Source organism: Octodon degus, unplaced genomic scaffold (assembly GCF_000260255.1).
Source record: "Octodon degus isolate 3935 unplaced genomic scaffold, OctDeg1.0 scaffold00235, whole genome shotgun sequence".
NCBI classification, from domain to species: Eukaryota; Metazoa; Chordata; class Mammalia; order Rodentia; family Octodontidae; genus Octodon; species Octodon degus.
The window spans coordinates 2,522,376-2,535,919 of record NW_004524811.1 but is presented as its reverse complement, the minus strand read 5'-3'; the positions used below and the strand labels follow the sequence as shown (position 1 = coordinate 2,535,919).

General features: G+C 39.9%; 1 protein-coding gene across 1 annotated transcript in view; it reads right to left on the bottom strand.

The window, feature by feature from the left end:
- Nipal1 (NIPA like domain containing 1) overlaps positions 1-6,377 on the bottom strand; it is a 26,393-nt gene extending 20,016 nt beyond the window's left edge. Inside the window, exon 1 of the mRNA XM_004645676.2 lies at positions 5,695-6,377. Coding sequence (XP_004645733.2) covers positions 5,695-5,731 — 37 coding nt within the window. The 5' untranslated portion in view covers positions 5,732-6,377. The remainder of the gene's footprint in view (positions 1-5,694) is intronic.
- Positions 6,378-13,544: the final 7,167 nt, after the last annotated feature.

Below are 13,544 nucleotides of genomic sequence, written 5' to 3'. Positions count from 1 at the left end.
ATATAGATATAGATATAGATAGATTGATAGATATCCTTCTTTGATTTGGTCACTGGTGAGCAAATGAACCTAAGGATATAAATCTAAGTGGCAGTAATCACTTCCTTATTGAGCAAATCCTCACCCTTTATGTCTCCTTGTAAGCAAGAGTATTGTTCTCTTGCTCTATAGTTGGATACTAAATGTCCCCTAAGTCCATGTGTCAAAAGCTTTGTGCCTAGGAAGGCAATACTGGGAGGTGGTGGAACCTTTCAGAGCGGAGGCCCAGTGGGAGATCTTTAGGTGCCAGACACTGTCCTCAAAGCAGACTGCAAGGTCATAGTGCCTTCTCTTTGCCCCACTTTCTCATAACAGGCTGAGACATGGCATGTCCTGTGATGTACTTCTCCAAAGTAGGCTGGAGCAGAACCTGCAAAACTGTGAACCCAAAGCACCTGGCTTTGTACGTTATCTCAGGTATCTTGCTGCAGTGACAGAAAGCTGCTAATATATCCCTTAACGTTGGGTTGGAAGGGATGTAGTGACCACGAGGACCTCAGAAGACAATATGGGGATAACTTCAAATTGCTTAAGTGGCTAAATTGACTTTCTTGCACCTCTTTAATTCCCCAAGGAACAACTGTCTCTTCAGCCTGAGTCTAGACAGGAAATATCCAGGATGAAAATACCTGGAGAAGACCCGAGCACATGCCACAGGCGGGCTCCAACCCAGGGGGACATGCAGCCCCAAGCAGAGAACCTAAGGGAACGTCACATCAGCCAGCCCTCTGCTGACCTACAGCGACAGAAGCAGGCCTATATGCTACTTCCGCCTATTCCTACTGCCTGAAGCAAAACTGAATGAAATCTGTATGCCCACACATCTATCAATGGGAGTGAGATTATGTCACTTCCCTGCTGAATCCTGCCCACCCCTCATCACAGTTTTTCATCCAGTTATAACAAAACCTCAGTTTGTAGCTAACCTTCAGGTTCAAAATGTTCCATGCTGAGAAACATGCTCATCTCTGACATCATATTGTCTTCTGTTCCCTCTCACCAGCCCTAAAAATAAATCATCTTGTTCATCTAATCAAAATGTTGAGTGTCTGCAATCTGTCATGCAGTTTTTAGAAGCCAAGAATACAACAAATACAACAAAATTCCTGCTTTTTTACAGTCTATTAGAGGCAGATAAAACAAAAAACAAAAAACAAAACAACCCAACAAAAAATAACTGCAGTAGAATAAGCACTTGCCTGGCAAGTGCAAGGACCTGACTTCAACCCCCGGTTCTGCAAAAAAAACAAAACAAAACAAGAAAGAAAAACTGCATAGAATGAAGTAGAAAAGCTTCCCTGCCAAATTTAAAAGCAAGAGCCCCAAGGCATGATATAATTGAGGGGTGAAAGGGGTCCTGGACTTAAAAGAACTGGGGCGGCAGAAGGAGATGGTGCTGGATGTGGTCACGGAGGCCCAGGGCCAGGTTCAATGAAATGCAGGTCCTATTTGGTCGTTTTAATTCCAGAATTCTATACCAGCTTCCCTTTTCATCCCATGTAGTCATCATAGACTATAAGGTCATCTGTGTGTCTAATTTCCTTTTGCTTTCTGTTTTTTTTTTTCTATTCCTTAATAGGCTAAGTTCCTTGTCACTTAGACTGTAATTTTTTAGTCTTTCTTGGCTTTGATGTGTCAACTCCTGGGCTGGAAGTGTAGCTCAGTGGTAGAACTTACACACACAAAATGTCACTTTCTTAGAGAAGCCTTGTTGGCATTCTCATCTACAGGAACTTCTCAATTACTGTCCATCAAATCTCCTAATTTCACATTTCCAATCAAACACATTTCTTTTTACAGCTTAATTATGTTCTTATAACACTGTATACATATATTTATTTCACTGATTTGCTCAAAGTAGCTGTTGAACACTTACCCCAGGAGGAGCTATGGTAGCAATTCATTCGTTCGGCACCCAGCCAATTCTTACTGATTGTTTCCTCTGTGACAACCCTGTTCTAAGAATTGGTGAGGGAAAGATCAACAAGACAGGTGGTTGGGCCTCTGTTTTATGAAACTGGTAGGTTCCAGTAAGAGAAAGCAAACAGAAAGAAGGGGAACAGAATTGGAAGACAAATCACTTAGATCCCTTTGGAACAAAATAAGAGCAGAAACTAATTTAGAATCACTGTGAAACACAATGAGTGCTGGGTGTGGTGGTGGATATAACCCCAGCACTCCAAACACTTAGGAAAGAGGATATTTGTGACTTTGAGATCAGCCTGGGCTACTAAGTGGCCAGCCTGAACTGCATAGCAAGACCCTGTCTCAAAACAAAACAAAACCAACAACAACAAAAAACCACAATGAGAAATCATGTGGAACAAATCTGGATATGAAACGATGGAAGTATCTACATATAAACTGGTGTGACTGGATAAAAGGCCCATTATTCCAATTGATCAAAATAACACTGAGTAGACACTGTTGATTTAAAAGAAAAAAATTAAAATCCTATCTCTACATTTGATCTTCCCCAGTCAGTAGGGAGCCAAGTACTAAGGGCTGCAGCCCATCTGATGTCCTCCATGAAATACTTTACAATCTGTACATTACGAATGCACTACATTATTAGAAATAAAATCTTCTCCAACAAGAAAACGAGACGTTTAGCTCTGTGGCCTCTTCAAGGGCACACCTGCTTGATTATCCCTATCCAAACAGCCAAAAAGCAGCAAAATTGAAAACTTTTTGAGCAACTGGGAAATGGTTGACGTGATAAATTCCACACTATGAAATTTGGTTTTATGCATAGTTATTCTCTTTAATTTTTTTTGTCTTTTTGAGACTGGGTCTCGCTATGCAGTTCAGGCTGCCTTGACCTCACTTTGTAGCCCAGGCTGGCCTCAAACTCACAGTAATCCTCCTGTCTCAGCCTCCTGGGTGCTGGGATTACAGGAGTGCACCATCCCAACCAGCTTAAAACTACCCTCTTTAGACTTGGGTCCCATCTCCAAGATAACTCATTATGTACGTGTAAATACTCCCAAATCATCAAATCTCTGAAATCTGCAACTCTTCCTCCCAGGCATTTTGGATAAGGGTTTCTCAACCTGTAACCCCTGCATGTGAGCTTCACCCTCGTGACCTTGTTACTTCTCAAAGGCCCCACCTCCCAGTACCATCACACTGGAAACAGCTGCAACAGATTTGGAAGTATACAACCATTCAGTCTACTGCAGGCACCTATCTGCAGGAGAAATAATTATAGTGAAACTATATTCAATTCTCTGACCTCTGTTTCTTTATCTTTAAAATAGAGATATTTTCTAATACTACAGAGTGTAATGTGTGAGGAGAGTCTGATGATATTTTTTGTAAGCTTGTTTTGAAATTTCAAGATTTTATATGTGGATAATCAGTAGGGCAGAAGTTCAGCCAATTTATTTTGGCTGAATTTTATTTCCTCTCAGAACCATGATAGTCTAGTTAGAAAGACATTAAATCAGCTGTAAATACCAACTAGACAATTCTCTGCTGTCTGAGGGACCACCCATCCCAACAAAGAAAACTGTGAACAAGTGGATTCTTCACCTCCAGCTAGCTCTCCTCAACCTGGTTCTAGGTCAGCACTCTTAGGACATATCAGAACACCTGTCCATTTTGCAGCTCAGTCTCTCTGAACCTCATGTCTTTCCTAACTTTCTATCGTCCTTGGCAAAAAAAAAAAATCTTCATTCAGCTTCACAGTTGATGGTTATACTTCTTACATTATAATTTCATAGTGTCATATTTTCATAATACAGTCCTATTGGCTGGACTCAGTGTGAGATTTGAGAATATATACAATAACATTGAAAAGAAACAAAAGAAGGGCTGGGATATGGCTCAGTGGCACAGGGTCTGCCTGGCAAGCGTGAGGTCCTAATTTCAATTCCCAGTTAAAAAAAAAAAAAAAAAAAAGAGATAACCTAAATTAATTTTTTTAAAAAGCTGTAATATGTATTTAAATTTCTTGAGATAATTTTGGATTAGAAGGTCTTTTGACGTATCCACAGTTTTAAGAGTTAGACCTAAATGGAAGATTAAATTTTGCCTTCATGCAAGTCCTGCTGGAGCACTCTTTCAGTTCTCATGACTGACTCCTTGTTGCTTGGTCTCAGCTAGATCGCATAAACTGACTTGCTTCTTCCATATTTTCTGCCATCAGGAAAGGAAGCTGCATGAGAGCAGGGACCAGTCCTACAGCATAGGATAGGACTGTCTTCCAAAAACACCTTTCCCAGCTCCTAGGCCAGTGCCTGCGTCACGGAACTCATTTTGTTGTTGTTGTTGTTGTTATTGGAATGAAAGAATAAATGAAAAACTGAGTTTACACGTGTTTGGCTCTCAGTTGTTTGTTTTATATTTAATTCCTTCTGCCTCTACCCCTCAAAGCCTTAAATAGTAAGAACTGCTCCCATTTTATAGACAAAGAAAATCTCAAGTAAACTGAACTGGAACTAGGAAGAGGAATGCCAAATCCTAATCTCTTTCTGTTAATGAACAAATGGACTTTAATTTCTCTTCAGTTTTTCCCACTGGATTTTCCATATAAGTAATCACTACAGTTAATTACAAGTTCTAAGGACTGAGCTTAACAATTTTTTAGTGAAACTGTTTTGCAAGAACAAAACAGGAAACACATCCGAAGTTCAAAAGTGTGGGTGTAATTCACACACCTTGCTTACAGATCCTTCAGTAAACAAAGGCAGATGTATAAGTAACTGTCTGATTCAGTGGCTTAGGAATTATTTTTAAAAGCACACACTACCTGACTGTCTAGGAAATAATTCTAGTCCCAGTTGTCTTAGTAACCACCAATCTCAACTTTTGAATCCTTTGTGTGTATCTGTGAACATTCTCTTTCAGTTTGCATAGTTTTATTGTACTTTCTATGAGCCTTTTTTTTACAAAAAAGAAAAGCTTTTTCCTTCAAGGAATAAACGGCAAGAGCCAAGAGTGGAAATCCAGGAAGTTGCCGGTAACTTTGCGAAGGCACAGCTTTTACTTTGGGGCTCACTGCCCTCTTGATCGACATAGGTCAACCAAAAATGGGCTGGTCCGCCGTGAAAATCATCAACCAGTTACCGCACACCTCTCCCGCGCTGCCTCTCGTCCTTAGTTTGTGTTTTGAGCCAGGCGCCTTCGTGTGGAGCCAACCTGGAATCGCTGCGGACCTCCGGCAAAAGGCGAGGGACCGGACCCAGGGATTTCACAAGCTCGGGGGCGAACTACGAACCCCAGCTCCGCGAACGGTGAAAAGTCAACACAAGCACTGCGTGCCCTCAGCTCGCCGTCCGCTCTCTCACCGGGAAGTGGCTGCGCAGCCAGTCACCACTCCTGGGATCCTGGCGGAGCCACCGCGGGTCCCCACCACGCCCCGCGCCCGCGAGCCCGCTCAGGCGGCACTCCCACTGCGTCCCGGGCTGCCCCGTCGCAGACCCAGCACGCCGTCATTTACAGGCGTGGACCCTGGGGACCGAGGGGGTCTCGTCCCACGCAGGTCCCTCAGAGACCGGAAAGTGTGTCTATCGGCTGTACGCGCGCGCGAGCAGCTGAGAGACCATTACTGACCCGAGTCCCTACGGCAGGGTGGGTTCCCGGGGCCCGCCCCTCGACCTCTGTGCCGCCACCGTGAGGCCACGTCCCTCTGGGCTCGCGTCAGATCCTCACCTCGGCAGGGCTCTCCGGGCAGCACCAGTCGCGCCATGGCCCAGGTCGGGGCTTCCCAGGCGCAGCACCTGCTCCTCACCCACCTGGACCTCGCGCAGCCATGGATCCGCGCCCTGCCTAGCCGCGGGTCCGCAGCTGGTGTGCCGGCCCCGCCCCCTCGACAGCCTCGGCCAATGAGGACTGCTGGGCGTGGCCTCCTGCTAGCCACACCCCCGAGGCTCGGGGTTGTGGTCCTTGGCTGAGCTAGCAACTGGAGCCGAGACTGCCTAGGCTGGACCTCAGGTGGCCACTGGAGTCGCGCAAAGAGACCTCGCGGGGGAGCGGCCTGTATCGGAGCCTGGAGGTCGCGGAAGCAACTCAGGGGAAGTAGTGGAACAGCAACGGTGCTGAGGCCCCCTTCTGGCTGCTTCTGGGTGCACAGTTCTCCCTGGCTGAAAGCTGGAGGGACCGGCTGACTTGGGAAGCCTGCATCGTCTAAGCTGATTCCCAAGGCCAAGTTTGAACAGGGAACAGACTTCGCCCTTCTGTGCAGCTGTCAGGTCCCCGCGGCCCCTCCTTTACCCCAGCGTCCGCGTCACTGGTCTCCAGCCGACAGGCCACTCCCGCGCAGCTGCCGCCTTAGGCTTCTGAGTCACACACTTATTTGAAATAGGCGTTTTTAGGAGCAGTGCCTACATTGAAGAGGTCTATTCTCACAAAATCATAGTCACTAACGTTTTGGTATTCTCACTATACCATACAGATGAGACAGGCGCTAGGTAAGTATTCATTACACAGCACGGTGTATCATGCCATAGTTTATAGATCAGAGATCTGACGGGAAGGGAGAGGATAAGTAAACTAGCCAAGGCTGGGAGGCTTGGAGGCAGACTTTTATGCCAAAAACAAACAAGCATAAAGAAATTGGACACAATTCCCGTTGGTGGGGAGGATGGGCTGCCCTGTCCCCTGGTGTGTCAGCACTGAGGAAAATAGCCTTATCTGCTCATATTGCCTTTGCTGTAGTAGTCATGAAGGGCTATTAACTTTATTGCCTAAGAGTTTCATTGCGGAGGCCTCAGTCTTGCTTTTCTGGTTCTTAGATCGATGAGAGGTTACTTACAAATAAATTAGTCAATATAATGAAGTAAGGCACGCGCAAGGGGATGATGTTTTGAAGGAGCAAAAGATAGGGGAACAACAGATGAAAGTAAAGGAGAGAGATTTATGCCAATTTGGATGACTAGACTTAAAACTTAGACTTTTATTTAAGCATTTTCTTTTAAAAGTTTTCCCTAGTTTGTTAAACTTGTACTTGTTTGCAGTATATAATGTTTACATTCCTGGTATAGAGTTGGGATATATATATGACACATCTTCTTGTCTGGATCTTGATTATTAAAGTAACTACAAAAAATATGGAAGTTATTCGTTCATTTATTGTGATGAATGATGGTGAGACATTGACACACAAACTGTGCTTTCCCAATCTCCCTTTGCCAAAAACCTGTTTTTCTTGGTGTCTTCCCATCTCATCAAACTGCAACATCCTCTTCAACTGCTTTCAACTAAAACATCTACAGTTATCCTTGATTCCACTCTTGTTCCACATCCAATCATCAAATCTTGTTGCCTCTGTCTTAAAAATGTATCCACATTCCAAGCCCACCCCCATTTCTCCCTCCTGGTCTGAATCCTGTCACCTCGCACTGAGTTACTGTAGCACACTTCTACAGTTCTCTACATGACCTGTCTTCTCAGAGCTTGTCTCCTCAACCCTGTTGTCTGTGCTTTTAGTTTAGCCACACCGGCTACCCTGCTTTTCTTTAAGCAGGCAATACAATCCTGTCTTTGCACATATTGTTCTCCTGCCTGACAGACTTCCCCGGGAAGTGGACGTGGCTAACTCTGTCACTGCACTCAAGTCTTGCCTAAGTGAGGGCTCCCCTGAACGCCCCACTGAGACAGTCCAACCCCACAATTCATCATTCTCTATCCCTTGACCTTACTTTCTTTATCATTACCACTGATCATGACCTGACTTCTTACATGTTTATGACTTGGTTCATTTATCTTTTTCATGCCTTTAGAATGTACAGTAAATTTAGTGAAGGCAGCAACTCAGTTTTGTTAATTGCTGGCTTACCGATTCTAAGAATTCCAGGTATTTAAATATGTTTTGAATGAATAACTATGCATAACATGGAAATATACACTATAGATACAGTAACAGACAACTAATGGACAACATGGATACCATCTCTAAACATATGGAGTCTTCAGTGCTTACAGAGAAGCTAGTCATTGGAAAATTATATAATTTTTAGTGACTGTGGTTATAAATGCTGGGGAGACACCATTGAGCACTCTGGCTGAAGGTCTTAGTGTCCTGGAAGACAGGCTATCAAATATTTAATAATTTAGGGCTAAGAGGAAAAATATCTCAAATCATATCATTTTTGCAATGGAAATACAAAGAATCAATGTCATGCAAATAAGTCTATACTTAGAGGTAATTTAAATAAGATTATAAAGATTTAGAGAAAGCTGACAAAGCAAGACAGGAAACAAGATTAAAAGTAGCGTATTAATAGATAATCCAGTGTAGCTATGTTCTCTCTGTCAGTCAAGGTTACTGCAGGTCCCAGGAAAAGGAAATGAGTGACAGGCAGATTGAGTCAAGCTAGTCACACCTTGGAGAAAAAACAAACTCATAACAAAGATACTCACCCTTAAACTTGGGTAAATTGGAAAAATATGCCCTATTTTCAATTTCAACAAAAAGTAATTCACGTCTCCTTCCTCCAAATCTCCTAGACCAGCTCATTTCCTGTAAAACATCTTAGGGTTCCTTGTGTGTCACATTGCCTCATTAACAGGCTGCAGGCGCCAGTTTAGGTGCTGAGCAGAGCTCAGAGGGGAAGGGAAAGGCAAAGGCCTTTTTACCGTGCTCTCCTACAAGCACATACTAAACCTGTTGATCCTCGTAGAAACTTAATGAAGGATCTACATTTTTATTTAACAGATAAGTAAACAGGGTCAGAAAGGTTGCAAAATTTTCTCAAGACCATACAACTACTTCATTGTTCCAGACTCAATAATATTTGGCTTATCCTGAATTAGTTTAGTTATGGAGGGGGAAGTTTCCAAAAGGAAGAATGGGAGCTAGTAGAGAATAAAGTGTTTGAAATAAAACAAATGAGTCACTCTAAATATGTAAAGTTTGTATTTGTGTATGTGTATGATTCACTGGGGAAGAGCTGTTTTATAATGAGAAGTTTTATGAAGTCCCTAGCAGTTAACTTGGGAAGAGGAAGGCAGGTTTGCTAAAATTATGTCACTAACCAGTTAATTAGCTAATTAAAATCATTTTTTTGTGTTGTGTGCACCAACTCCCCTCAATGAATGTAATAATTATGTACTGCAAACACACTCTAATAAAAATAAAAACATTTTTTAAAGTTTGAAATGCCAGACAAATCAAGAGAAAGTGAACAACTATATGTGGAAACAAATTTCCAATCTTATCTTTTAAAAAATTTTGAAGTCCATTTATTTTAGTTAAAACTGCCACATGAGAGGTAGGAACTACAAAAAAATTGCTCTAGATACTTCAAGTGTATTTTTTAGCCAGAATATATATTTCTAACTTTAAACAAAAGTAAGACAAATTTATAATGCAACTAATGTAAAAACTGTTTAACATTTGTCTTCTAAAAATTATAGTAGCCTCTTGGCAAGCATTTACTGTGCTTTAGGAACTAAGATAAAGTTTCATATTATTATATCTTATTTACTCTTCATAATAAATGTTTAAGACAGTGTCATGCTCATTCCACGTAATGGAAGCAGACTTCGGAAGCACAGGGCCGCGCACAGGGCCGCGCCCAAGCCGAGAGTCGCTGAGGGCAGGTGCTTCAGCGCCGGCAGCCGCCTCCATCAGCAGGGCATCGCGGAAAACTCCCAGAGGTTGTGGAGAGTGGTCCAGGTTGCTAAATCTAGCCAGCGACCTGGCTGCGCACGGCACGCAGCTGAACGACCCAGTGCTAAGCCTTGCGCCCCTGGGAAAATTACTTTATCCCGCAGTCTTCACTTCCTCCTCCATGAAATGAAGTGGATACTTTACGCTTTTCACTACATTGCTTTAGGATTTAGAATATTGATTTAGCACTGAGGAAAGTGAAGAATTTTTTTCAGTGTGTCTATTCATTTTTATTTTACGTTACATGCTGTTAATGTTTATCATCATTTCATGTCCTTCTCTAATGTTTACAATTGATTTTATAGAGAAAAGTTTAAAAAACACTACTAGGTTAATTCATGGCAAGGGGCTGATTTTCCTAAGTAGATTATGTGGCTTAAAAAGGACCATAAGATAAAGGTTCATTTTAGCATAAAGCTAAATTATGACATGAGTGAAGTGAATTTCTTTAAAATATCTATACTTACTGGTTAAAGGGTGTGTGTTTAAGTACAAGATTGCAAAAGATTATGTAAAAGCGGCGTATTTGATAAAATGTTGAGAGATCTGTGAATTGAAAGAAGGTAATAAAATACAAATTATAATAATTTAAATTTATAAAGTCTAGCAAAAACTGGATTTTCTAGAAGCTATGCTGCCAACCTTTAGAGTAAAAAATGTTAATGCCTTGTGTATGGTCATCTCATCTCATTTCCAAGAAAACACTAAATACTAGTTCAGGAATAAAAACATTGATTTTTAAATCCTCTGGAACAAAGGAAGAAATCAATGAATAAATTAAATACTGTAATATGACAAAATATTAATGTCCTATTTTGACAAAAGATTAATGTCATCTTTAAAAAAATGCTTCAGTTACCTAGAAATATAAAACTTAGGTTAAATAAAAATCAAAATGATTTCAATTAAAAATGTATAATTGTAGTTACAATCAAAATGTTATTGTCAAATTTATTAGGTTTCAATTTTATTTTCATTTTACTAAAACCAAAATTTTATAAACCATGTTTTACTATTAGAAACAGAAAATTATTTTAATATTCTGAGATCTAAAAAGCTGACTTTCCTAAGGTACACAAGAGCCCTGTCCTTTTTTCTCCAGGCACCTGGGTGTATTTCCTCCTTTGAGACCCTTCTGTCCCGCTGGGAAGCCACTTAACTGAGGCAATGGATGTTACTTAGTTGTCCAGTGGCTAATTATTTAACAAGACAATAACAAAAGAATGATGTACTTCTGGAGTTGATAGACTAAAATATAGACAATTTTGATAAAAGGATATAATTCATATGTCATTTTGATTTTTCTTCATAAGCAAAAGTCTTGAGTACATTGCTGATGGAATACTGTACTAAAATTCTAAGGAAAATTACTTTTAGATCATTGGAATAACATATTAACTGGCATATATGATAGTTTCTGTTTATTGAAGTATGAATTATTCTTTCAGCAAACTCAACCTTATTTTATTTCTCAACTGACACATTTTAAAAGGCGAAAGATTTATATTATCTGAAGAGAAACCAAAGTATTCAACTGATATATTTTAAACATGCGCTTCTGCTACAAAATACACAATTAAAATATCAGTGAACAGCTAATTGCATCCTATTTCTAGTTTAATACTGTTAATATGATTGCATTATATTTGAAAATTTACTCTGTAAAGACTTACATAACTTTTAAGCCATTGTAACCTTGGGAAGTAGTGACAGTATAATAAAATTTGTCAAGTAACGTTACCTGTGGTCTACATTCAGGTTTACTGAGAGATGTAGCTTGGATAAACCCCTTTTTATCTCTCATTCTCATACATATTAATAAGCTCAGGTTCAAGCAAGGATGGTGGTGATTTGGTTGCTGTTATTTTCATCCACATACAAATCCGCAAATCCAATACTGAGTAGTGAAAATCCTCCTTTGTCAATGCCACAGAAGTGTTTCTTTCCCTGGGAATGATTGATAAAACTAGTGATGTGTGCATGTTTAAGGAAAGAAAGAAGATCAGCATGTTTACTATTTTAAAGAAATTTGCACCCGGATTTTGAAAATGCCAAGATTTTCAGTGTATATGTGTCTGCTTTGGAAATACCACTGATTCCCACCCGTGAAGACACAGATATACTGTATTACTTAAACCACCAAAGGTAAGAATCCAGAGCTACAGTTGTAGTTTTTGCATATTCTGCCACCTCTGCTTTGATTTATTAAAGTACCCACTTCTGCTTTGTTGTCTATGTTATGTGCATTTAGGTAGAACTGGCCATTGCGTCTCTATCTATTCTTGGCATTTCTGACAGATAAGTGACTATTAAATACAATTTTAGTTAAAAATAATAGTAAATGAAGACCTTTGAATATGATTTTGTTAATGTTAGTGTCACTACACAGTAATACTACCTATTGTTTGCAAATTGAAATTTCATTTTTAAAAGTGCAAAGCAATAACTTTGACAGGTTTATCTTTCTCCAAAGAAACTACAAGATATGTATTTTTCTTTCTCTTTAAAATTTTACACTTTGTTGAGATGGGAAGGGAATCTGGAATAGAAGGAGATGGAAGTTATAGAGGTAAAAGGAAGGTAAAAACAGTTAAGATTTGGTATTCCCCAAGATGGATAATATTCTAATAAAAAAGAATATAAGAGTAAAATATTTTAAGGTAGATAACGTCAAATTCAGATCAATGGTGACACAGTATTTACTTCCAAAACATGAGTTCCAACTCAGTGGGAACCTCTTTAGTCTTTGGCCCTTTTAGGAGCATTTTTGTAACAACCTGCATACTCCCTTTCAAAATAAACAAAGAAGTAGTCTGAAAAGAAACCTCACCCAAGGCAGCATATTGTAATGTGACAAGGCCAGAATTTCTTCCACCTTGCCTTCTTATAGCTCTCTATGATAGGTACATATATTTTAATTAGACTTTCAATAACTTATCAGCTACTGTGATGTTTTATTTTTATAAATTTTAAAGCTACTATGTCATTTTTATTGGGTCATGATTATATGTTTTCCAATACTGGTGACCTCATTCAATACTTGAAAGCTGGATATGATTAATGTTAAAAATATTCCTGTAGGTCTCATAATTGCTTTTTGCATGTTGATTTTTTATGTATTCTGTAATCAATTTGGCCTCTTATGCTTTCCTTCTTTCATTCAGTTAGTGTCTCATCACCACTCACTTGTCGTTGTTCATCAAGCTGGCAAACAAAGAGGGTGGGCAGGGAAGCATCAGGATGGACATGTCCAAGGAAGGCCTAAGCTTCGTAAATCGCACTTCACGGCCCTTACAAAATCCACCCTCTTTCCTGCACTTTGGAAACAACAATCACAAAGATAATCTCAGTAAAGAGAAAGCGCATGCAGGTTGCAGTCTATGGGCACAGGCGAATGAAGTTAGAAGTCAATAAGAAAAGGGCAAATTAGGGAGTCTTTCTCTTAGAAAAGATCTTTAAAATGGAAAAGCAACCTCAAAGAGCTATTTAAATGAACATAATAGTAGAATAGTTCATGCAGATTTTTCTCTTTTTAATACAGGTCAGTTTTTATATTATGAAATTAACATGCTAAAAATTAAAAAGCTTGGCAAAATAAACATTTTTAGAAAATAAATGTAAATATAACCATAAATTATGAACCAAAGTTAAATTAACTAATAAATGAAATAGGAAAAAATTGGAAAACTGTATAAAAATTACCTCTGAAAAAGTCACATCATTTGTAGGAAAATGGATAGAACTTGAGATTATAATGCTAAATGGAACAAACTAGACAGAGAACACTAAATACTATATGGTTTCTCTTATATAGGAAGCCTAAGGGGCCAGGGAGATGGCTCAGTGGAATAAACGCTTCCCTGGCAAGCGCAAGGGCCTGAGTTCAATC